This window comes from Brachyhypopomus gauderio, chromosome 6, assembly GCF_052324685.1.
Source record: "Brachyhypopomus gauderio isolate BG-103 chromosome 6, BGAUD_0.2, whole genome shotgun sequence".
Classification (NCBI taxonomy): domain Eukaryota; kingdom Metazoa; phylum Chordata; class Actinopteri; order Gymnotiformes; family Hypopomidae; genus Brachyhypopomus; species Brachyhypopomus gauderio.
Window position 1 is genome coordinate 28,093,098 of NC_135216.1, and position 25,826 is coordinate 28,118,923.

At 50.1% G+C, this 25,826-nt stretch overlaps 1 protein-coding gene, 1 long non-coding RNA gene and 2 other non-coding genes across 11 annotated transcripts; 3 read left to right on the forward strand and 1 right to left on the reverse strand.

The window, feature by feature from the left end:
- The first annotated feature begins 10 nt into the window (after window positions 1–10).
- LOC143517580 (uncharacterized) lies at window positions 11–1,398 on the forward strand. Its single transcript, XR_013131990.1, has 4 exons — window positions 11–587; window positions 750–833; window positions 1,025–1,077; window positions 1,252–1,398. It is a non-coding gene; the product is annotated as an uncharacterized LOC143517580 (long non-coding RNA).
- LOC143517793 (small nucleolar RNA SNORD49) lies at window positions 876–955 on the forward strand. Its single transcript, XR_013132054.1, has one exon. It is a non-coding gene; the product is annotated as a small nucleolar RNA SNORD49 (small nucleolar RNA).
- LOC143517791 (small nucleolar RNA R38) lies at window positions 1,114–1,185 on the forward strand. Its single transcript, XR_013132052.1, has one exon. It is a non-coding gene; the product is annotated as a small nucleolar RNA R38 (small nucleolar RNA).
- Window positions 1,336–17,024, reverse strand: fbf1 (Fas binding factor 1). Of its 8 annotated transcripts, none has more exons than XM_077010267.1 (29): window positions 16,297–17,024; window positions 15,901–15,928; window positions 15,770–15,817; window positions 15,569–15,647; window positions 15,406–15,466; window positions 15,195–15,245; window positions 14,887–15,043; window positions 14,701–14,781; window positions 13,819–13,932; window positions 13,269–13,392; window positions 12,769–12,989; window positions 12,440–12,539; window positions 11,570–12,025; window positions 11,351–11,419; window positions 10,339–10,454; window positions 10,114–10,229; window positions 9,662–9,781; window positions 9,410–9,510; window positions 8,871–9,077; window positions 8,513–8,620; window positions 6,782–6,921; window positions 5,683–5,801; window positions 5,336–5,458; window positions 4,658–4,843; window positions 4,138–4,314; window positions 3,329–3,466; window positions 2,993–3,089; window positions 2,776–2,906; window positions 1,336–1,492 (listed from the first exon to the last, which is right to left on the reverse strand). In XM_077010267.1, the coding sequence occupies exons 1-29, from the start codon at window positions 16,297–16,299 to the stop codon at window positions 1,409–1,411; spliced, it is 3,555 nt and encodes a 1,184-aa protein (XP_076866382.1). In that variant the 5' UTR covers window positions 16,300–17,024; the 3' UTR covers window positions 1,336–1,408. The 8 variants fall into 8 exon arrangements, 7 of the variants coding, with proteins under 7 accessions (XP_076866382.1, XP_076866384.1, XP_076866385.1 ...); XM_077010269.1 differs by having other exon boundaries at window positions 4,138–4,308; window positions 10,339–10,457; XM_077010270.1 differs by having other exon boundaries at window positions 3,050–3,089; window positions 10,339–10,457.
- Between the last annotated feature and the right edge of the window lie 8,802 nt (window positions 17,025–25,826).

Here is a 25,826-nt window from a genome sequence, read left to right on the forward strand (position 1 = left end):
TAGGTGTGGGTGGGGCCAGTGCTGACTGTTTCCTGTGTGCAGTCTTTCTTTTGGTCAGGACCTGGATGGGGACCATCACTCTCAGTTATTACAAATCACTCAGCACACAGTACCGTGCAAACGTGCAAGTTTATTAAACAACAAAACAGCACAAAGTTGAATTGGAACAACTAAAAAATGACGTGTGTGAAATTATGAATTTTTGTTTTGCTACTGATACAAATAAATAAATTCTATACTTTAACCGTGAAGTCAGAGTTTTGTTCCTAAACTCATGCACTCCGTCATAAAACGTGGACGGTCGGCGCGCACTGCGCATCCTTCCCCCGGAAGTCACGTGACGTGTGACGCGCGCGAGAATATTAAAGTCCGAGCACGCGAGCTCGTCGCTCTTTCCGCGTGTGCAGCAACATGGGTGCGGTGCGCGGTGGCGACGCTCGAGACTCGCCGTGCAGGTCGCTCGTGCTCCACCGAGTACAGAATGCGCCGCACGTGCGGATGAAGTAGCAGCAGCGCGTGGAGGAGCCATGTCGTCGTGGAGGAGGTGAGGGGCCACGTGGGCCGCCCTGCTGCGTGACCCACACCGGGTGAGTGTTTGATCAGAACTACATCAGCTGTGGCGGTTAAACGTGTCCGTTATCCCGGGTTAATTAACGAGTGGGGCGACTCTCCCCTTGTAACCTCCTGATGAACGAAGTGTTGTCGAAAAATACCCTAGCTGCAAACTGATAGATTATTTTAATCTACAGGCCGGATGTGCAGGCCTGAATGTTTCCCACTATCACCCCTGGATCTGTGATGACCCTCCAGAACCACGAGGAGTACACCAAACGGTGAGCAGCAGTCGTGATTCACGTCGTGTATGTGTGTGATGCTCCCGAGATGAAAACGCTACATAGGAAGTGCCGTCTGATGCGATAACTGACGATGGTAAAAAGGCTTAACGAGTCTGAGGAGCGCGCAGCGGGCACGCGCTCTAGCGCGCCCCCGTGTTTGCCGGTTCTGACCCGCGCTGTGTCTGCAGGTGATGACGGGACGCGGCCGCGCGCAGACGGTGGCGGACTCTTCGCGGACTCGGTATGTAACTTGAGATGTAGCGTATGGGGTTACGCCAGAAGCCAGTGATGATACGAAGTTATCCCTGTCTGAAATGAATGTGTTGAGTTATGGTAACCTGAGGCTGCTCTTAAACCCTTAGTAATTCAAGCGGTGCAGTATTGTGTACTTATGCCCACACTGTGGTCATTTCAGGTCAGGAAGATGGAGGTCTCCACGGTGGTCATCATTGGACTTCACACGAGACGCTGTGGACCAAAAACACTGCCAGAAACCAAATGTGTCAAATTGGACTTTATTTTTGTATATGAACTTGGCGTAAATAAAGACGTGGCAGCAGTATTTGTGTGTGTCATGCTGTGTGGAAGGTGGAGTTGTAGGGAGCTTTCTTCAGCGTTTCCAGGAAGAACTGCTCGTCCTGAAGGAAGTCACGGTCCTGCATTTAAAAACCCAGATTGAGTGAATAGCAAAGGAGATACAGAAGTTAATGTCTCCTATCTGTAAGAGGGAAAGGTGGGGAGATGTAATGAGCTGTTTTAAGTCTCAATGTCCTGCTAGAAAAACCTTAATTGAATTGACTCCAATTTCAGGGCGAAACCAAGTGCAGATTATCAACACCGGTACGTCCTCTTTACTGATTAAGTATATATTAAATCTAGCAAACTGATGAAATACAGTGATACTGGAAGTCACTACACAATAAGATGTGAATACTAATGCACACTTGGTTTCTCAGTTGATTTGGTATATCACAAGTGGATTTCTTAAAATGAAATGCCTGTAAAAGCAGATACTTCAATTGTTGCCTCAAAATCAAATATTTGGGTCAGTCAATTTGTCAGTGCCATCAGAATATCTAGTCTGCCATTGCCTATGAACAAGACGGTCAAAATACTTTGTCAGTGCAGACTGTATATTCTGGAAATTGGCTAAGCTTTTGATTTCAAGAACGCTACACATGACTGGGAGACTGATGGCAGGAAATTGGACTGGAATCAAATTTGTACAGCAATATTGTTTGACTTGTTTGCACTGCTATTTGTTGACAAACAAATCTGAAATTCAGAAAAGAGACAACTGACTGGAAAAACTGCAAAATTAGAAACTTGCTCTTCACATTCAAAACAACCTGAGCACATACAGCCTCCTTGCTGAAATGTGAAAATGGAACCTCTGCCCCATGAGCTACTCTTGATATATGGTAGAGTGCAAAACAAAAAATTGAATGTATGTCAATGTGCAGCATTAGAACAGAGAGCACATTTCTGAACTACATGTTTTCTCTATAAAATGTTTGAATGATTGAATATTGTTCTTCCAATATTCAGCTGCACCCAGCTTCAGCCTAAATAAATAAATGTAAAATGATGCCTTAGTGATTGACAACATGTTAAGCACTTTTGCATGTAATGACCTAGGCGATGACCTAAAGACAATGTTTTGGAGGGTAAGCATAGCATTTTATTAAAACAAGTGAAATGGGAACTGAGGGGTTAGTTGTACTGGGTGAACTGGTGAGGACACTGGAGAAGAACAGATTAAAGGAGGTGTAGTGGGGACCAAAGGAGGAGGAGGTGTGGAATTGTCCCTCTGTTCCCACTACACAGTATAAACCATCCCTACGACCCGGGTGTGTGGTGATTACATCGGGGACGTGAGATTGTACTGCGTAGTGGGGACAGAGGGATAAAGATGGTGGTGGTGTCTGGTGAGGTCTACCTTCTCTGCCGTGTGCCGGAGCAGAGCCAGCGTGGCCTGCAGCTCCGGAGAGACTCTGGTGGAGCTGGTGCTCACCACAGGAGCAGCTGCAGGGGCTTCCAGCCGGGAACTGGCAAACATCGGGGAGATGTCTACAAAGGGAGGGAGACCAGGGATCACTGTGCTGTTCTGTTTTAACCTGAGCCAATATGGTGAAGCGTTAAAACTTGATAAAATCCTGTAAAAGGTGCAGGGGGGAGAGAGAAGGGGCTGATGGGAAGGCTGTGTTTCACACCGCCCACTTCTTTAAGATGATTTGTCATCCTCATACGTTCCTGAAAGACAAACCAGTATTACAAGGTCATATAATCTTGAACCATTTTACTTATCGATCTGAACGGATCAGATTTGTGGAGAAGGTCCTATGTAGTGCATGTTCAGTATCGACCAACAAATGTTTTCTGCGGTGGAGAAATGTTTTCCCAAACCTGTCGCAGTGTGTAAGGGAGCAGGGTTATGGAGTGAAGACCGTGTGGCTGGTAGATGTATGTAGCGATGTGAGGGTGACCTCTACCTGCTGTAGACTGTGTTCCTGCTTCCTGAGGCGCTCCATCTCGGCGTGGATGGTGCGAAGACGAGTTTGGTGCTCGGCCTCCAACTGCCTAGCCTCCTGCAGGGCCCGCTCCCCTTCCTCATACCGCTCAGATGCTAGCTAGAGACAGCAGAGTTACCGCTCAGACGCTAGCTAGAGACAGCAGAGATACCGCTCAGATGCTAGCTAGAGACAGCAGTTACCGCTCAGATGCTAGCTAGAGACAGCAGAGATACCGCTCAGACGCTAGCTAGAGACAGCAGAGATACCGCTCAGACGCTAGCTAGAGACAGCAGAGTTACCGCTCAGACGCTAGCTAGAGACAGCAGAGTTACCGCTCAGACGTTAGCTAGAGACAGCAGAGTTACCGCTCAGACGCTAGCTAGAGACAGCAGAGTTACCGCTCAGACGCTAGCTAGAGACAGCAGAGATACCGCTCAGACGCTAGCTAGAGACAGCAGAGATACCGCTCAGACGCTAGCTAGAGACAGCAGAGTTACCGCTCAAGACGCTAGCTAGAGACAGCAGAGTTACCGCTCAGACGCTAGCTAGAGACAGCAGAGTTACCGCTCAGACGCTAGCTAGAGACAGCAGAGTTACCGCTCAGACGCTAGCTAGAGACAGCAGAGTTACCGCTCAGACGCTAGCTAGAGACAGCAGAGTTACAGCTCAGACGCTAGCTAGAGACAGCAGAGTTACCGCTCAGACGCTAGCTAGAGACAGCAGAGTTACCGCTCAGACGCTAGCTAGAGACAGCAGAGTGTGCGGGGAGAGGTGCGGGCGGGACAGACCTTGCTGAAGCTCTCCACCTCCTGTGCGCGTGTTTGGAGGTGCAGGGCGGCGGAGGCCAGACGTGCTCTCTCACTCTCCACCTCCTCTCTGAGCTTGGACACCTCCTCTCTGCCCCGCCGCAGGGCCTCCTCCTCCTGCTTCAGGTGACCCGCACGGAGGGTCATCTCAGCCTGCTCCTACACACACACACACCACACCACACACACACACACACACACACACACACACACACACACACACACACAACCTACAGCTCAGGCTTTGGGAGGAACAGATGAAAACTATCAGAACCTGTTGATGATTGCACTACTTGATTTCTTGTGCAATCACCACAGGTAAAGGTGACTGAAAATTAACTTGGTCTGTGTATCTGTGCCATGCTGGAGCCCTCTGTGTGTGTGTGTGTGTGTGTGTGTGTGTGTGTGTGTGTGTGTGTGTGTGTGTGTGTATATATATGTGTGTGTGTACCTGTGCCCTGCTGATCATGGAGCCGTGAGTGTGTGTGTGTGGTGTGTGTACCTGTGCCCTGCTGATCATGGAGCCCTCTGTGTGTGCGTCTCTCTCCATGGCGTGTCTGGCCTCTCTCTCCACCCTCTCCTGACGTAGCTTCTCCTGCGCGTGGAACTGCGCCCACTCAGCTGCCAACTTCCTGCGCTCCACACAACACTGCTGCATGACTGTGTGCTGCTCCTCCAGCAGAGAGCTCTGAGAGAGGGGGAGAGAGAGAGAGAGAGAGAGAGAGGGGAGAGAGAGAGAGAGAGAGGAGGGGAGAGAGAGAGAGAGAGAGAGGAGGGGAGAGAGAGGAGGGGGGAGAGAGAGAGAGAGGGGAGGAGAGAGAGAGGGGAGGGGAGAGAGAGAGAGAGGAGGGGGGAGACAGAGAGAGAGGAGGGGAGAGAGAGAGAGAGAGAGGAGGGGAGAGAGAGGAGGGGAACACCTGTGTCAGGCGAGCAGTCATACTGGGATGCTGAACATGAATAATGATCAGGGGAGAGTTGTATTGTATTTGTATTTTAAGAGAGAGAGAGGGAGTGAGTTGGAGTGTATGTGTGTATGTGAGAGAGTGAGGGAGGGAGGGAGTGAGTTGGAGTGTATGTGTGTATGTGAGGGAGTGAGTTGGGGTGTATGTGTGTATGTGAGAGAGTGAGGGAGGGAGGGAGTGAGTTGGAGTGTATGTGTGTATGTGAGAGAGTGTCTCACTTTTGCCCTCTCTAACTCCTCTCTCTCCATGGTGATGTGCTGCGTCACGGTGCGTCTCTCCTCTTCTAGTCCTCTTAGTGCTGACTCAGCTTTAGCCTGCTCTGCTGTGACACGCCAGCGCTCCTACACACACACACACACACACACACACACACACACACACACACACAGTATTACAACAGATTAAACACTAAACTCTAGTGTTGTGATCCTTCAGAACCAGGTTCATTATCCCTAGAAGATGAAGGAACCTAGTTGGAGATGTGCTTATCACATTACACACACACACACACACACACACACACACACACACACACACACACACACACACACACACACACTCCTACCTGCTGCAGGGTTCTCTGCTGTTCTGCGAGCTGTGTGTCCATCTTGGCTATAACTTCTTTCAGTCTGGTTCTCTCCTCTACCATCTCCCTCTGCTGCTGGGACAGACGCTCCTGCAGGACTGAGAGAGACAGAGAATATGTGAACACACACACACACTCTCACACACACTCACACCTAGATGTGGGCCCACTGTTATTGCATTCTGAAGCAGCACTGTCTAATGTAACTGCAGGACTTGGCCAGGCTGGGCAGTGCTGGCCCTGTGTGTGTGGGGCCCAGGGGGTTCGTGTGATGGGGGAGGGGGCGTGTCCCAGCAGGGTGATGGGGGCGGGGGCGTGTCCCAGCAGGGTGATGGGGGGCGTGTCCCAGCAGGGTGATGGGGGCGGGGGGCGTGTGCCAGCAGGGTGGCGGGGGGCGTGTCCCAGCAGGGTGACGGGAGCGTGTCCCAGCAGGGTGACGGGGCGGGGGGCGTGTCCCAGCAGGGTGACGGGGGGCGTGTCCCAGCAGGGTGACGGGGGGCGTGTCCCAGCAGGGTGATGGGGGCGGGGGCGTGTGCCAGCAGGGTGGCGGGGGCGTGTCCCAGCAGGGTGATGGGGGCGGGGGGCGTGTGCCAGCAGGGTGGCGGGGGGCGTGTCCCAGCAGGGTGACGGGGGCGTGTCCCAGCAGGGTGACGGGAGCGTGTCCCAGCAGGGTGACGGGGCGGGGGGCGTGTCCCAGCGGGAGACGGGGGCGTGTCCCAGCAGGGGGGCGGGGGCGTGTCCCAGCAGGGGGGCGGGGGCGTGTCCCAGCAGGGTGACGGGGCGTGTCCCAGCAGGGTGGCGGGGGGCGTGTCCCAGCAGGGTGGCGGGGGCGTGTCCCAGCAGGGTGGCGGGGGGCGTGTCCCAGCAGGGTGAAGGGGGCGTGTCCCAGCAGGGTGAAGGGGGCGTGTCCCAGCAGGGTGACGGGGGCGTGTCCCAGCAGGGTGACGGGGGCGTGTCCCAGCAGGGTGACGGGGGCGTGTCCCAGCAGGGTGAAGGGGGCGTGTCCCAGCAGGGTGAAGGGGGCGTGTCCCAGCAGGGTGAAGGGGGCGTGTCCCAGCAGGGTGAAGGGGGCGGGCACCTCGCAGCTGTTGGTCCCTGTGTCGGGCTCCCAGCTCCAGACCGTGTGCTGCACTCTCCTGTGTGTTCTCCACCCGACATGCCAGATCACCCAACCTGCTGGAGAACTGCTCCATCTGTTCCACCACCACCGCCAGAGACCTGCGCACACGCACACACACACACACACACACAGTTACACCGGATAAGCTCTGTATATCACATATCTGGGAGAAATGTGTGAAATTTTGTGTGAAATTGCAGTGTGTGTGTGAGTTTATAGTGCTGTACCTGGTCTGTGAGGTGTGTGTTTGTGTACCTGGTGTGTGTGTGTGTTTGTGTACCTGGTGTGTGAGGTGTGTGTGTGTGTACCTGGTGTGTGAGGTGTGTGTGTGTGTGTGTACCTGGTGTGTGAGGTGTGTGTGTGTGTGTGTGTGTACCTGGTGTGTGAGGTGTGTGTGTGTGTACCTGGTGTGTGAGGTGTGTGTGTGTGTACCTGGTGTGTGAGGTGTGTGTGTGTGTACCTGGTGTGTGAGGTGTGTGTGTGTGTGTGTGTGTGTACCTGGTGTGTGGTGTGTGTGTGTGTGTGTACCTGGTGTGTGTGTGTGTGTGTGTGTGTGTACCTGGTGTGTGAGGTGTGTGTGTGTGTACCTGGTGTGTGAGGTGTGTGTGTGTGTGTGTGTACCTGGTGTGTGAGGTGTGTGTGTGTGTGTACCTGGTGTGTGTGTGTGTGTGTGTGTACCTGGTGTGTGAGGTGTGTGTGTGTGTACCTGGTGTGTGAGGTGTGTGTGTGTGTACCTGGTGTGTGAGGTGTGTGTGTGTACCTGGTGTGTGAGGTGTGTGTGTGTGTACCTGGTGTGTGAGGTGTGTGTGTGTGTGTGTACCTGGTGTGTGAGGTGTGTGTGTGTGTGTGTGTACCTGGTGTGTGAGGTGTGTGTGTGTGTGTACCTGGTGTGTGAGGTGTGTGTGTGTGTGTACCTGGTGTGTGAGGTGTGTGTGTGTACCTGGTGTGTGAGGTGTGTGTGTGTGAGGTGTGTGTGTGTGTGTGTGTGTGCCTGGTGTGTGAGGTGTGTGTGTGTGTGTACCTGGTGTGTGTGTGTACCTGGTGTGTGAGGTGTGTGTGTGTGAGGTGTGTGTGTGTGTGTGTGTGTGCCTGGTGTGTGAGGTGTGTGTGTGTGTGTACCTGGTGTGTGTGTGTACCTGGTGTGTGAGGTGTGTGTGTGTGTGTGTGTGTGTACCTGGTGTGTGAGGTGTGTGTGTGTGTACCTGGTGTGTGTGTGTGTGTACCTGGTGTGTGAGGTGTGTGTGTGTGTGTACCTGGTGTGTGAGGTGTGTGTGTGTGTGTGTACCTGGTGTGTGAGGTGTGTGTGTGTACCTGGTGTGTGAGGTGTGTGTGTGTACCTGGTGTGTGAGGTGTGTGTGTGTGTGTACCTGGTGTGTGAGGTGTGTGTGTGTGTGTACCTGGTGTGTGAGGTGTGTGTGTGTGTGTACCTGGTGTGTGAGGTGTGTGTGTGTGTACCTGGTGTGTGAGGTGTGTGTGTGTGTACCTGGTGTGTGTGTGTGTGTGTGTGTGTACCTGGTGTGTGAGTGTGTGTGTGTGTGTACCTGGTGTGTGAGGTGTGTGTGTGTACCTGGTGTGTGAGGTGTGTGTGTGTGTGTGTACCTGGTGTGTGAGGTGTGTGTGTGTGTGTGTACCTGGTGTGTGAGGTGTGTGTGTGTGTGTACCTGGTGTGTGAGGTGTGTGTGTGTGTACCTAGTGTGTGAGGTGGCACTAGTCACTGCATCAATCTCCTCATCCTTCAGCTTCCGGAGTCTCTGAAGCTGCTCCTCATAATCTTCCTTCATCTCCAGGATAGACTTCCTAACACACACACACACACACACACACACACACACACACACACACACACACACACACACACACACACACAGCTCATTTTAAACATTTAACACATTTTTCTCCTTTTGGTTTTTGTCTCTGTTACACACAAACACGCTCTAGCAGCGCAGATGTGTGACGCTGACATCACTTCCTCTTCACCTAGAACCTGCCCCACAGGGTTTAACACTGCCCCGTGTGGTGGGATGGACCTGGGGGGTCAGCGTGGTACCTCTGCAGCTCACGCAGACGCTGCACCTCTCGGTCACGCTCCTGCTGGCACTGGGCCAATCGGCGCTGCTGCTGCTCCTGAAGCTCCGCCCTCTCCTGCTCCGCCCGCCGGGTGGAGGACGCCAGACGCTCCACCAGACCCTGAATCTCCAGACGCACCTGCGCCTCCCGCTGGGTGATAGACTCCTCCAGGAGCTTCACCCGAACTCTGGAGAGAGAGAGAGAGACTGTGTGTGTGTGTAGGTGTGTGTGTGTGTGTTGTGTGTATGTGCGTGTGTATTGTACCTGTGTGCGTTCTCCATCACCTCTGTGTCCTGTGTGTGTGTGTGTGTGTGTGTGTGTGTATTGTACCTGTGTGTGTGTTCTCCATCACCTCTGTGTGTGTGTGTGTATTGTACCTGTGTGTGTTCTCCATCAGCTCTGTGTCCTGTGTGTGTGTGTGTGTGTGTGTATTGTACCTGTGTGTGTTCTCCATCAGCTCTGTGTCCTGTGTGTGTGTGTGTGTGTGTGTGTGTGTGTGTGTGTGTGTGTGTATTGTACCTGTGTGTGTTCTCCATCAGCTCTGTGTCCTGTGTATGTCTCTGCTGGACACTGTCCAACAGTATCTGTAGTTGGTCCTTCTCCATCTGAAGACTCCTCACCTGCCACACAAGACAAGACTGTGTATGTGTGTGTGTGTGTGTGTGTGTGTGTGTGTGTGTGTGTATATATCTGTCGTGTGTATCTGTGCATGTATAGCGTGTATATGTAGTGTGTATGTGTGTATATGTAGTGTGTGTGTGTGTGTGTTACCTGTCCCTGCAGCTGTGTGATTGTAGTGTGTAGTGAGGTTACATCTACAGGCTGCAGTTGTGTGTTTCTCCTCTGTACAGAGCCCAGCTCCAGAGAAGACCCCACACCCCACAGCTGAGCCTGGGTCACACACACGCACGCGCACACACACACATACACACACATGCGCACGCACACACACATACACACACATGCGCACGCACACACACATACACACACATGCGCACGCACACACACGCACGCACGCACACACACGCGCGCACGCGCACGTATACACAAAAAAACATGTCTTTAATGTGTAAACTATGAGGTGTGTGTGTGTTGATGAGGTGTGTGTGTGTGTGTGTGTGTGTGTGTGTGTGTGTGTGTGTGAGGTGTGTGTGTGTGTGGTGGGATGTGTGTGTGGTGAGGTGTGTGTGTGTGGTGAGGTGTGTGTTTGCGCTGAGGTTTACCTGCTGTTGCAGCAGGAGCTGTTGAACACTGTCTGCAGTCACTGGTGTCATTGTGGAAGACAGCACCTCCTGCTGGACAGGTACGGTAGTGTCCGCCCCAGACCTCTGCTGGGTGTCTGAAACAGAGGTCAAAAACACCACCAACACTTCAGCTTCTCTGGCAGCCTGACTGGGGTCGTTAGCCGGGCCTGCCGTAGTAGCAATGGTCATTCAGTGCTGCTGTACCGGCTGGGTGTCGGGCTCGTGGGGTGGGTCCGGCCTCTACGGGCGTACCGGGGGCGTGTCGGGCTCCTAGTGTAGCTGTGGTCTTCTGCTGTCCGCCGGATAAACCCAGAGACTCACTGCTGAGGACACACACCACAAAAACAGGACATGCGTTTATTTAGAACCTGAAGCTCTTTAAACACGCTCCCTGATGACGAGGTCAAAATTAATCACACATGAGGATACTTTTACATTTACAGTTGCTGGTTCATATTCAATTAGCAGATTTCTTTACACTGGCTGATCTGGTATCAGTGATTTCCTTTCACATTCTGCTGATTAAGTGGTCTGGAGCAGGGGTGCTCACAGTTTTCAGCTTGCGAGCTACTTATAAGATGACCAAGTCAGAAAGATCTACCGGGGTGGCGGCGAACGTAATTTGTTGAGCGGGGGGGGGTGGGTGGCTAACGTAATTTGTTGAGTGGATTGCAGATTGGCTACCGTGAATGTCAATCAAAATACAACCGTCAGAGCAGATGTGCGATTCATCTACTACTATTTTATGTGACGCGATCTACGCACATTCCTTCGCAATCGACCGACACTTCCTTCGCGATCGACCGGTCGATCGCGATCGACGTAATGAGCACCCCTGGTCTGGAGGGATGAGACACTGATACCAGACCAGCAGGCTGAAGGCACAAGCTTTGTTAGTGCCACAAGCTTCAGGTCAGTGGGGTCACAGGGCACATGGCCTAGCGGTTAGGGAACTGGTCTTGTGACCGGAGGGTCGCAGGTTCGATTCCCCGACCTGAGGCCATGACTGAGGTGCCCCTGAGCAAGGCCCTTAACCCTCAATTGCTCACTTGTATAAAAAATGAGATAAAAATATAAGTCGCTCTGGATAAGGGCGTCTGCCAAATGCCGTAAATATAAATGTAAATGTAAACAAGGAACACACCACCTGCAGGTCCATCACCTTCATTAAACGTCCTGAGCACAGGTCGTGTGTGAGGCCGTGTGCTGCGGTTACCTGCTCTGCCTGCGGGGGGCGCTCCTGTCCTCCACTCTTCCTCGCGGGGTCACGCCAGTGTTACGTTGGCTGAAAAATGGGAAAAACAAAACAACCCGACCTTAAATCAGCAGCACACGTGACCCGGCAGCACGGTGGCCGCACGACAGCAGTGGAAAGCTCATAGAGCCTTCCTCCTCCATCCTCTTCCACCCCTCCAACCCATGCCTCTCCACCCACCTGTGGAGCGAGCCCACCAGGTCCCTCTCCTCTCCGAGCGCGTGTGGCTGCTCCCGTCTCTCCGCCGATCGCCCCACCCCCCCACCTTTACTCTTCCTCAGAGCCCCCGCCAGCCAGTCTTCTTCCTCCTCTTCCTCCTCCTCCTTCCCCGGTTCGTGCGCGGACGCCACGGCCCCGGGCCTCCGGTCGGAGGAGGAAGAGGAGGTCCTCACTCCCTGCTCCTCTCCGTCCTTCGGGGGCGGCGGCGTCCGACCGAGACCTTTCCCTCCTCCGTAGGATGGAGAGGGTGGGTGTGTCCGGCCCTCCTGCCCGTCGCCGGGCTCCTTCACGTCATTCTGACCTGCCTCTTCCTCATCCTGCTTCAGGCCGAGCCAGTCGGCGCCGGGCCGGCCGGGCCGAGGGGAGGGCTTGGGTCGGCGCTCTGGGGAATGAGAGCTGACGTCCTCCATGGAGAATCTGGGTGAGGATACACAGTCTCTGGGAAACTCAACATTTTAACGAAGATTAATCAAGGACCGTAGGGGTGCTGGGCCTCCATAGGGGGAGGAGTGTGCAGGAGTGTACAGGAGTGTGCAGGGGTGTATAGGAGTGTGCAGGGGGGTACAGGAGTGTGCATGGGTGTACAGGGGTGTGCAGGAGTGTACAGGAGTGTACAGGGGTGTACAGGGGTGTGCAGGGGTGTGCAGGGGTGTGCAGGACTGTACAGGAGTGTTCAGGAGTGCAGGAGTGTACAGGGGTGTGCAGGAGTGTACAGGGGTGTACAGGGGTGGGCAGGGGTGTGCAGGGGTGTACAGGGGTGTACAGGGGTGTGCAGGGGTGTGCAGGGGTGTGCAGGTGTGTGCAGGTGTGTGCAGGTGTGTGTCTGCTCACCGGACAGACTGTCTACGGCTCTGCTGCCCCTCTGGGGCAGATCCCACCGAGGGCTGGTACAAGCCGAAGGTGAAGTCTTCCTCGCCCGGTCCAGCAGCATCTATGGAGGTGTGTGAAGGGGCAGCAGAGACAGACACAGCTGCTGTTATAACACGTCATCCCAATCAGAGTTAATAAACTCGAGTTCCCACAGGTCACAGATTAGTGCTTCTTGAATAAGAATAAATTATGCAGAGACAAAGCCTGAAGATCAGGCAGAAAGAACAGAACGCAGTGCTAACCAATGACATCGCGGCAGAGAGCAGCACTAACCAATGGCGTCGTGTTACCTTTGCCGGCCGAGCTCCTCCGCGACGGTCTCTCAGCTGATCTCTCCGGCTCTCTCTCCACAGAAGGCCGCTCGGATGATTTCGAGGCTGGGCTCTCTGCCGGTCTGTCCGGCTGGCCTGAGTCTTTCTTCTCCCCCGTGGTGGGTCTCCGCAGCAGGTGAGGAGACGTCCCGATCCCCAGGATCTCGTCCAGTCTGGTGCGCGTACTGTGAGGGGCCTGACTGCTCAGAGAGAACCACAATCGTTAAGAAGCTCCGTTTCAGAAGGAGTCGAGATGGTCTTCACCATAAGAAAAGGCATCTGGACAGCACTCTATCCACCATGAGGTAACGCCCACATCATCACGTGGCTCCAGGACACGAAGAGGAGACTCATTTGTTTCAGATGCCGTGTAAGTTTAGATGTTTTGTACAGACTGGGAGTTTGGAGCTCAGAAGACGGAAAAGAAAAACAAGCAGGTTTCATAGAGCAGACTCTTTCTACAGTGTTATGTACTACACCTCTCTCTGTGTGTTTTCAAGACATTGGCTCTGTCCTTCGGACTGTCGCTGAAACCCATTGCATCCATCATATCGTCATCTTCATCATCATCATCAAAGGTCAGTTCGTCACGCTTCTTAGGCACTGGGCCAGGGGAGGTTGCCAGAAAGAACACAACACACAAACAGATACACAACACACAATCGGACACAATCAGATACACAACACACAATTGGATACACAACACACAATCAGAACCACACCAGGCCGCCCTATCGGATACACAACACACAATCAGATACACAACACACAATCGGACATAATCAGATACACAACACACAATCAGAACCACACCAGGCCGCCCTATTGGATACACAACACACAATCAGATACACACTGGGCCGCTGTATCAGATACACAACACACAATCGGATACACAACCCACAATCAGACACAATCAGACACACAGAATAATTGTCAGAAATCAGAACTGCCCTAGGCTGCCCCATCAGACACACTGCCAGTGTTGGGTGAGAACTGGATCAAACGCATCCAGATCTTTGGACTGACCAATCCGCTCCTTCTCCGGTGTGGGCGTGGCTTCCGTTTGCCCTGAGACCAGATTCTGGGGCTGCTCCGGGTCCAGGACGTCCAGCAGATGGTCCAGATCATCCCGCGTGTCGTCTGTGGAAGAGGAACAGCACCCACACACTTACCCCGCGTCCCGCCGTGATACAGCACCCACACACTTACCCCGCGTCCCGCCGTGATACAGCACCCACACACTTACCCCACGTCCCGCCGTGATACAGCACCCACACACTTACCCCGCGTCCCGCCGTGATACAGCACCCACACACTTACCCCGCGTCCCGCCGTGATACAGCACCCACACACTTACCCCGCGTCCCGCCGTGATACAGCACCCACACACTTACCCCGCGTCCTGCCGTGATACAGCACCCACACACTTACCCCGCGTCCCGCCGTGATACAGCACCCACACACTTACCCCGCGTCCCGCCGTGATACAGCACCCACACACTTACCCCGCGTCCCGCCGTGATACAGCACCCACATACTTACCCCGCGTCCCACCGTGATACAGCACCCACACACTTACCCCGCGTCCCGCCGTGATACAGCACCCACACACTTACCCCGCGTCCCGCCGTGATACTGCACCCACACACTTACCCCGCGTCCCGCAGTGATACAGCACCCACACACTTACCCCGCGTCCCGCCGTGATACAGCACCCACACACTTACCCCGCGTCCCGCCGTGATACAGCACCCACACACTTACCCCGCGTCCCGCCGTGATACAGCACCCACACATGGCAGGACGTCTGCTGCAGTGATTACACTGTGCACTGAGTATACAGCTTATGAAAACCAAAGAGTTGCAGTTGCTAGGGTAACAGCGCAAGGTCAAGGGTGAATGGCTCACCCATGAAGCTGAACTTCCTGTATCCTCGGACGGCAGCAGCCGGAGCAGAACTGGGCTTCCTCTCGTCCGGCTCAGTCAGATCTGTATGGAGACACAAGCAGAGACCCAGAGTTGGAAAACTACCGAATAATATGGGCCAGGGGATACGGAAGAGTTCTGTGCGGAGAGGAGACGGGTCAAACCCACAGTCGGTTCCAGCCTCCTGTTCTGGGTCAGCTGCTCCACGGGTCAGCCCTCCAGGGACAGGCGTCCGGCTCTGAGCCGGAGCAGAACTGGGCTTGGTGCTGGCCGCTTTGGGCTTTCTCTTTGAGCCAAACAGCTCAGCGTCCATATCATCAATGTCCTGGACACGGAAACACATACACACACACACGCGCGCGCACACACAGGTTGTTACAAGACATTTGTCGTGTAGAAAGGGCAGTTAGGTTTAAAGAAATATGCGTCTGCTACGTCCAACACTCAGAAGCTCAGGTATGAAACAAACACTCCACCTTCATGGTCGCTACTAGTGCCTTGGGGTCAGCCGCGGACACGTCAGAGCCCTGTGGACAGGACAGCACCAACACTTTAATGTTCTCAGGTGACATTGTTTTGTTGATATATCATGTAAATGTTCATCAATGTAAATGTGCAGACCGTGCGTGCAATACAGTACAGATTTAACAGAAGGAATGGTCGTAGATCTAAAGCAACCTGTCTCACCTCATCCAATTTCTCAGCCTCCTCTGCCAGTTTACTGAAGAAGTCATCGTCCAGGACCGGCCTGTGGTTTGTAAAAATCATGACAGACAGCACTGGTGAATTCTAGTGTCTGTCAGCAGGGCGCTGTGATCCAGCACCATCTGGATGTGTGGAGAATCCTCACCTGCTCCCGCCCCGTGACGGCACCACCCCTGAAGTCCTATTCACTGCCCCAGCGTGAGGTTTGTTCTTGACGGGTAAATCTGGAGAAAGAGAAAGATTTTCCAAGCTGTATTATTTACCATATTCAAGGTAGATTTGAGCCTAATTCACTAAGGCGACCTGCGTCTGGGTTAAGTAAAGGTAACGTTATATAATGTTATACCACCACTGTCTTCTCCCAGGAGGTCTCCCAGAACATCATCTATGGACCCTAAAACACAAGCATGTGATTCAACACGGTTGAATGGCGGTCAGAGAGCAATCAGTTCATTACAGGTTTAATAACACACGTACCCCGTAGGCCCTTCTTCTTTGATGAAGTCTGAAAGTAAAACAACAACAACAACAACAACAACAACAGGACAGCCAGGTGAACCAAAGACTTCAGTTCACCACTGAAGTCCTCGACGTTAACACAAAACAACAGAACCAGCTAACCGCCTCTAATGAGGCTGGCATTATAAACATGACCAAACAACTATTATATTATTATATATTAAACAACTATTATATTATTATATATTAAACAACTATTATATTATTATATATTAAACAACTATTATATTATTATATATTAAACAACTATTATATTGTTATATATTAAACAACCATTATATTATAATATATTAAACAACCATTATATTATAATATATTAAATAACTATTGTATTGACCATTCAGAATGACTTACCATAACTAACGCACACAGTAGAGAGGCACAGCCTGGGATATTAAACCCAGTTACCCCCCCAGATAAATCACGGTAGGCAGTTACACCGAGCTAGGGTAGCTAACCAGCTAATGTAGCTAACCAGCTAGCACGGCTAACCAGCTAATGTAGCTAACCAGCTAATGTAGCTAACCAGCTAGCACGGCTAACTAGCTAATGTAGCTAACCAGCTAGCACGGCTAACTAGCTAATGTAGCTAACCAGCTAGCACGGCTAACTAGCTAGGGTAGCTAACTAGCCGCTAGCCCATTAGCCAATAGGCTGAGCGTCCACGTCGTCATTGGCAACCACACCATAGCAATCTGACCGCTCTCGTTATGTGTGCCAGCTCTCCTTAAAAATAAAACAACACTACAGTGAAATCAACACAGTTTATCCATCCATCCATCTACATTTATCCATCCATCTACATTTATCCGTCCATCTACACAAGGGAATTTATCCCGCCGTCCAGTGAGCTAGCCAGGCACCAACCTCGGCGCGTCTCGGAAACACTCATTCAGCTAGCACGCTAATCCTCCTAGCCCAGCCGTCAGCAGCCCAGCCAGTCTAAATAAACCCTGATCATTTAACAGTGCTTCTCGATCTGAGAACAGCGACCCACACATATACGAGGGTTGGTGCTGTACTTCACCAAATCAGATGTACTCTACACTTTTGAACTGCGTGGTTGCTCCTTGCGAGCTTCCTGTTTACTCTAACAGATTGTGGGTAATGTAGTGTTTCTAGAGTTAGATCCTTTCACCTCGGTTTAGAGTTTATGGAACATAATCCAGATATTTCAACTCGGTTTGGATTTATATAACTTTCCCAGTGTTTATTAGCTGCATATGTTAGAAGTTTGCCATAAAGGTTGGAAAATCTCAGAAAGTCTTGGAAACTTGATCTAGGCAAGTGACAACCACTAGGTGGCGATCACGCTGCATTTGAGTTTTCTCTAGATGGCGAAAGTACCAAGCGATATGTGCATCAGTGTCACTGCTATATGGCTAATTATTATATTATGGAAGTAACCTATTTATGTCAATATTAGATGGAGACATTCTTATGAATGTACCTGGGCCAACATAATGTAAATACAAACGTTGAAACAATAGGATTTAAATCAAGCAGGGGTGTGTGTGTGTGTGGGTGTGGGGGAGTTATTATTTAACATCCATTCAAAAATGTGTTGCTTAGGAGTGATTAAAACCTGATCTTACGTGTCACCGTAATACTGTGCTTGAACACTGGAAGTCCACATGTATGTAATTCTGTGTTTGTGTGTGTAGGATCAGGATGAATGTGGCTATATCTCAATTCATAACAAATATTTCAGAGGCGTGAACACACACACACACACACACACACACACACACACACACACACACACACACACACACACACACACACACACACACACACACAGAGAATAAGACATACACAAGAAAGAAATGGAAACTTTACCAATTATAGACAATAAAATGTAATTATTCATCCAAAACAGAAAAATACAATGTTTGCACAATTTAACACATGAAACCTTTTAATGTACTCTGGCTGACCAGTGTCCTCTCTGACATAGTGGTCAGTGAGATATTTGAACTTTCCATGGTGTTTGAGCATTAACGCAGTCAGTCTTCTGTGCCAGGGCTGATGGGATATCGCGCCCCCTTGTTCATGGATCTTGTGTTTGGTGCATCAGCTCAGGACATGCAGGTGAAACAGCTCATGTGCAGGACCAACACTAACATCTACATCTACAGTAACATCTACATCTACAGTATAGAGTGTAGGGCAGCAGCTCACACTGAACAGTGTTACTATACACACTAGAAACACAGAACTCTGGGTTTGTGAGGAACCAGTCCAGAACTCTGGGTTTATTGATGCTGGTCTTGCACAGAGCTGCTCAATTGTTGACAGGTTTGAATGATTTAGTGAGCACTGTGATTTTGTGAGCACTGTGATTTCGTGAGCACTGTGATTTCGTGAGCACTGTGAGATGGGGTAAGCTCTTGATCAGTGTCAGGTCTCGTTTTGTGCACATTCATTCGACATGTTATTTCTGTCACGGTCTGTCTGTCTCTGTCTGTCTCTGTCTGTCTCTGTCTGTCTGTCTCTGTCTGTCTCTGTCTGTCTCTGTCTGTCTGTCTCTGTCTGTCTCTCTCTGTCTCTCTCTGTCTGTCTCTGTCTGTCTCTGTCTGTCTGTCTCTGTCTGTCTCTGTCTGTCTGTCTCTGTCTGTCTCTGTCTGTCTGTCTCTGTCTGTCTCTGTCTGTCTCTCTCTGTCTGTCTCTGTCTGTCTGTCTCTGTCTGTCTGTCTCTGTCTGTCTCTGTCTGTCTCTGTCTGTCTCTGTCTGTCTGTCTCTGTCTGTCTCTGTCTGTCTGTCTCTGTCTGTCTCTGTCTGTCTCTGTCTGTCTCTCTCTGTCTCTCTCTGTCTGTCTCTGTCTGTCTCTGTCTGTCTGTCTCTGTCTGTCTGTCTCTGTCTGTCTCTGTCTGTCTCTGTCTGTCTGTCTCTGTCTGTCTCTGTCTGTCTCTCTCTGTCTGTCTCTGTCTGTCTCTGTCTGTCTCTGTCTGTCTCTCTCTGTCTGTCTCTGTCTGTCTCTGTCTGTCTCTCTCTCTGCTGTAGTTCTACAGAGTTCAGCTGTCTGTGTATTCACTCTTCTGTGTATTCACTCTTCTGTGTATTCACTCTTCTGTGTATTCACTCTTCTGGGTCGCATGCATTCGTATCTTTCTGAAGCTGACTGAGGCTAGTTCAGACCAGCTTTACTGGGAGGGGACAGCGGGCAGGACGAGGCTCTGTTCCCCTGTCAGTCTCTGGTGTCCTCACATCATGCTGCTGCCAGAATACTGGTGTACTGTAGTGATGTCTTGCACTGTAGTTTCCTCATGACTGAGATTCCTTATTGTTCCGTAGCGTCACCGTCAGTTCTGGTGTATGGAGGCTCTTGGTCTTCATGAGGGTCTGGATGCCTGGTGGAGAACAGAATCTCAGTGATTATTCTGTATGGTGTTATTGAGCCCTGGGTACACTACATAATGTTTAAAGCCATAGCAGATTATAAAGACAGAGTATCATAGAATTTCTTAGCCATTTTCAAATCTTTCATGAGGCTGTGTAAGCAACCCTGTACAGACATCACTATAAGCTGCATGCATCGGTTCTGTTGTTGTGGATTGGCTTCTGGGTATAGCTGTTTCCTTATGGACGTTCAAAGCACTGTAGCACAGAGCTATTATATGATAGAACACCATATGGTCCCTGGGCTAAGAGGATTGGCCTGCCAAATTGATTAGAGCTCACAGGCATGTGTACAATTTTAAAACTACCCCCAGCGTGAGGACTTGTGTCCATCCTACCCAACACCCTCAGCGTGAGGACTTGTGTCCATCCTACCCGAAACCCCCAGCGTGAGGACTTGTATCCATCCTACCCAACACCCCTAGCGTGAGGACTTGTGTCCATCCTACCCAACACCCCCAGCATGAGGACTTGTGTCCATCCTACCCAACACCCCCAGCGTGAGGACTTGTGTCCACCCTACCCAACACCCCCAGCATGAGGACTTGTGTCCATCCTACCCAACACCCCCAGCGTGAGGACTTGTGTCCACCCTACCCAACACCCCCAGCGTGAGGACTTGTGTCCACCCTACCCAACACCCCAGCGTGAGGACTTGTGTCCATCCTACCCAACACACCTAGCGTGAGGACTTGTGTCCATCCTACCCAACACCCCCAGCGTGAGGACTTGTGTCCACCCTACCCAACACCCCAGCGTGAGGACTTGTGTCTATCTTACCCACACCCCTAGTGTGAGGACTTTTGTCCATCTTACCCCACACCCCTAGCGTGAGGACTTGTGTCCATCTTACCCCACACCCCAGCATGAGGACTTGTGTCTATCTTACCCCACACCCCAACGTGAGGACTTGTGTCTATCTTACCCCACACCCCAGCGTGAGGACTTGTGTCCACCCTACCCAACACCTCAGCGTGAGGACTTGTGTCCATCCTACCCAACACCCCTAGCGTGAGGACTTGTGTCCACCCTACCCAACACCCCTAGCATGAGGACTTGTGTCTATCTTACCCCACACCCCTAGCGTGAGGACTTTTGTCCATCTTACCCCACACCCCTAGTGTGAGGAGTTTTGTCCATCTTACCCCACACCCCAGCGTGAGGACTTGTGTCTATCTTACCCCACACCCCAGCATGAGGACTTGTGTCCATCCTACCCAACACCCCAGCGTGAGGACTTGTGTCCACCCTACCCAACACCTCAGCGTGAGGACTTGTGTCTATCTTACCCCACACCCCCAGCGTGAGGACTTGTGTCCACCCTACCCAACACCCCCAGCGTGAGGACTTGTGTCCACCCTACCCAACACCCCCAGCGTGAGGACTTGTGTCCACCCTACCCAACACCCCTAGCGTGAGGACTTGTGTCCATCCTACCCAACACCCCTAGCGTGAAGACCTGTGTGGATCCTACCTCACTCTACTTCACAGCAACCCAATTGGAAACATGCACCATTCAGATGTTCCACGTATTACTGCAGAACTAATTCACTGAAGTATTGAACTTGTAGTTTTTTTGTAGGTGTTTTGTTTACACAGAACTCGTACACATACAACACGTGTTCTGTGGTGTTCTAGAACCGTTCCCATTGTTACATCATCTCCCCCATGTCTACCTACTGAATGCTGGGTGGTGCTACACAACTTCTTCAGTATAATATGGGTTCACAACACTGACCCCAGGCCAGGTCCTTCACTGTAATACTCGTGACCAATTCAGAGGTGCAAAAGGTTCAAAAAGGCAAAAGGTTTTTCTTGTTCTGTTCTGACATGATTTTGCTCCACATGGAGGATTTTACTGAATAATTCTACCTACTTCCTTAAGCTTATCAGTAAATCTTGGAGTAAAAATCCTGCAAAAATCTGAAGGAGGACATCTCTTTTCTAAACACATTACAACAAAACATTTCAGCACTGTGAAAAATGTGACTCCCTCATATAAAAGCAGTCGGTTTATCTTTCAGATTCCAAAGTCCTTGTGTAAACACACAAGGTATTGCAACATTTGAAGTACTTCCTACTACTGAAGTGGAAAATATATATGACCTAATACCAAAAAATACACTCACATTTGCACTAATTCTGAGAGCATACTACAGAGATGAGTGGTTCTTTTAGCAAACCTAAAAAGTGCTTTGTAAACTAGCAGTACTACATAAACAGAAATGTGATTGTTCTCTCAATGGCTTAGAAATAATCTGTACTTCTGGGTGTAACTAAAACCAGGTCCAAACACTACACCTGTCCTAGAATTCAAATCTAGATGTTGAGGAGGAGGATGAAGAGGAGAGGAAGGTGAACTCACGGCCAAACCCTGTTGCAGAAGTGTCGCCGTAGCAGGAGAACTATAGTGCTGAGGACCATCACCGTGGTGCACATGACTTCCGTCTTCACATTGGAGCCCAGTGCAGTTGTGACAGCACTCAGTTGTGCCCTTCTAGAATGCTCTACAGACCAACCTTCCAGACAGTGAGAGAGATATACAGACGCAGAGTGAAGGTGAGGGAGGGGCACATAGAGGCAGGTTTGCGGTGGTCTTTCTCTCTCTCCCGGACTCACAAATGAGTTCACAGACAAAGCATATCCCTCTCGGCCCCCCACCCTAACTGAGACATGACAGAGCTTATAGCTTTGGGGATTTGAGATGGTGAGAGCTGAAGGTAGTTAAGGTGACACAAAGGCTGACGCAAAGCCTGAGTGACATCACAAGAGCAGAGTGACAAAAGGGCTGAGTGACATCACAATGGCTGAGTAACAAAACAAGGGCTGAGTGAAAAAAGGGGTTAGTGACATCACAAGGACTGAGTGACATCACAATGGCTGAGTAACAAAACAAGGGCTGAGTGAAAAAAGGGCTTAGTGACATCACAAGGACTGAGTGACATCACAATGGCTGAGTAACAAAACAAGGGCTGAGTGACAAAAGGGCTGAGTGACATCACAAGGACTGAGTGACATCACAATGGCTGAGTAACAAAACAAGGGCTGAGTGACAAAAGGGCTGAGTAACATCACAAGGACTGAGTGACATCACAATGGCTGAGTAACAAAACAAGGGCTGAGTGACATCACAAGCATGGATGACATCACAAGAGCTGTGGATAGGGCTATGGGGACACTGTTTTTACTTGTCTCAACAGCAAACACCCCATACATAACTCACACATATCCACACACAAACCCTACAGACACCCACACTTAAACAATCCCAAACATCCAGTGTCCTAATATTGACTTATATTACTTACATTAACTTTGAAATAGTTTAGCAGTGGACAGATAAGAACATATTAGTTAACCCATGAAAGGCTTTGTTCTTCTTAGATAATATACGTTAGATCTTTTATAAGGGCTTTGTTCTAAAACCCTTTCTCCTCCTCCCAGTGAAAGTCACGGACCAGTTGTTGGAGTCAGATAAAGCGTAGCTGCAGTGATCGCCTCCTCATGCTGCAGTACTGTGGGCTCCAGTGCAGTTAAGTGCATAGGTTAACCCTAACCCTAACCCTAGCTGGAGGTTGTGTGTGTGTGTGTGTGTGTGTGTGTGTGTGTGTGTGTGTGTGTGTGTGTGTGTGTGTGTGTGTGTGCTTATGTAATAACAGTGCAGAGCACTTGACCCTCAGCTGTGACCGACATTAACAAACACACATATCACACAGGGTCCTGGCTGTGAACACAGACATCAATTTCTCCAACTTGTTTGACGAGTGCCTGAAATATTTCTCAGAGAGGAGCAGGCATATCTTGCCAGAAAACTCAAATGAATATATTTTTTTACAGAGATCCTGAGATTTCTCTCCTCACAGAGCTTCAGTCATTCAGATGTAGAAGCATGTTCTGTCCTTCAGTACAAGGTCTATCCGTTACCCAGGGTCCTCCTCTCTCTTGCGTTACCCAGGGTCCTCCTCTCTCATGCGTTACCCAGGGTCCTCCTCTCTCATGCGTTACCCAGGGTCCTCCTCTCTCATGCGTTACCCAGGGTCCTCCTCTCTCATGCCTGCAGTTTTAGTTTGGCGCTGTGAGTCCCACGTCTGACCATGTGTTACCTATGCAGTACACATCCAAGCACTTTGAAATCAACATATTTGAAATGTATCTGAAATGTACAGGCAGGAAGCGAGAGGTGAGTTTAAGTTGGGATAGAATGTAACCTCAGTACAAGTTGCACACGTTGAACAGCTCAGTCATGCAGGTGAGGTGCTCAGAAGAAGGGCCACGGATAACATCATCCTTCAGCGCCACGTGAAGATGCCAGTTCAGCTGCAAGTCTGGGCAGTGCCTTTACGCATTGGTGTGACCGTGCCAACATTTTTGCAGGGTCATGGTGGAATTAATTCATTCATCTTACAAGCACACGAAGTCCAACCACACCTTCATCTCACAAACATGGTCCATCCACACCTTCATCTCACAAACATGGTCCACCCACACCTTCATCTCACAAACATGATCCACCCACACCTTCCTTTGCACACCTTTGAAATATGAAAAGAACAGGAAATGCAAAGGAAATCTCAAGGATATTTCCACTTCACTGGAGAGCACGCCACGCTTTGGGCGTAAGTTTGTTTTCACTTGCGGGTAAAAACTTCAGTGTTTGATCTTTCCCAGTTAATTGTCAGTCATTAAGTTCATCATTTCCTTAAGCATCCCACTCACAAAAGAGACTTCACACCTGTGCTGTCTGCACAGTCCTCTGTCCCAGTCCTGGAGCTGAACTTGAACACTAAGCACTGGACAAAACACACTCGTTACTCAGATACTGTGTGAGAGCCAGTGCTCACACTCTGAGACTTGCACAGATAAATGCAGAATCAGGCAGCATCTACAGCATTTAGACATTTAAAGCTGCTATTGGACACAGAGAGTCTACGTTGGACTAAGTGTGGGCTAGGCCTAAAACATTACCTTTTCTAGAGCAGGCCTACACCGGGACTAAGTGTGGGCTAGGCCTAAAACATTACCTTTTCTAGAGCAGGCCTACATCGGGACTAAGTGTGGGCTAGGGCCTAAAACATGACCTTTTCTAGAACAGGCCTACACCGGGACTAAGTGTGGGCTAGGGCCTAAAACATGACCTTTTCTAGAACAGGCCTACACCGGGACTAAGTGTGGGCTAGGGACTAAAACATGACCTTTTCTAGAGCAGGCCTACACTGGGACTAAGTGTGGGCTAGGGCTAACACTTTACCTTTTCTAGAGCCTACACCAGCGCTAATTGTGTGCTGTGACCATAGGGCTGACTATAGTTTTTCTATGAGTGATTATGTGCTCAGAGAGATGAAGAGAGTAAGCGGCAGAGGTAAACTAAAAGGAAATAACACAGTGGTGTAAGTTTCATTTCAGCTTTTGAAGGAGACACCACTCACACCACCCAATGTAACACATTATATATGTGGTGGGGGCAGGAACTACTGTAGGGGACACCCCCCCCCCCCCCCCCCCCATCCCCTCTGAAATTACGTATATGAGAAGACGAATGAAAATCTCCTGTCACGTGACCTGATAGTAACGTTTACATCACAGAGAACTGATTTTAAAGCTGTCCAATCACCACTCAGATGTTACACACACACGTTTGCGGTAACGTTTATTTGAAACTTAGTGGATACATCATGACTGGTTTGGCATAAAACATCACAACATGGTCATGTACAAGCAAGCACTCTGTTATCCTTCCCGTCAAATACTGCATTTCTCGTTCGTTAACATCACGTAACCTGTGCTGTACCCTAACGCTACCTGTGTAGATCTTCCAGGAGCCCTCAACACTCACGGACGTCCAACACATCTACAGCAAGGACCTGGAGGAAGTGTTGGAGTTTCTGTGGTGGTTCATTATTCAAGGGACCTTTGGCATTGTAACAGTAACATTTGGCATTGTAACAGTAACATTTGGCATTGTAACAGTAATCCATCCACTTTGCAAGTGCACACATATAAATCAGATACATGAGGCAGGTGACAGCTACTACAGGACATGCTTTATTCCCTTTTATTCTATAATATGAACGTTTTATGTGGGTAATGTTTCAGTTCATATTGCACAGTATATGATGCCATATCTTATAGAAATCTGCCACTGAAATATTATAACATTTATTCATGTACACACACACATTTCCAAAACAATCTTTTAAATGAGTCCATGTGTGTAGACTTTTCTTTGGTATATGTTATGTTATGTTAAAAAAATGATATGCTCCCTGTATGTTTAACTTGTATATATGTTCCCTGTGCGTTTACATTGTATAAATGTTCCCTGTATGTTTATATTGTATATATGTTCTCTGTGTGTTACACTGCATATATGATGTATGTGTGTTTATATTGTATATATGTTCTCTGTGTTTCACTGCATATATGATGTGTGTTTATATTGTATATATGTTCTCTGTGTGTTTCACTGCATATATGATGTATGTGTT

Coding starts and splice junctions, on each gene's coding strand:
- fbf1 (XM_077010266.1), bottom strand. Junction 5,459..5,682: donor AGCAGAGAACCCTGCAGCAG/GTAGGAGTGTGT, acceptor GTGTGTGTGTAG/GAGCGCTGGCGTGTCACAGC. Junction 4,844..5,335: donor AGGAGTTAGAGAGGGCAAAA/GTGAGACACTCT, acceptor CCCCTCTCTCAG/AGCTCTCTGCTGGAGGAGCA.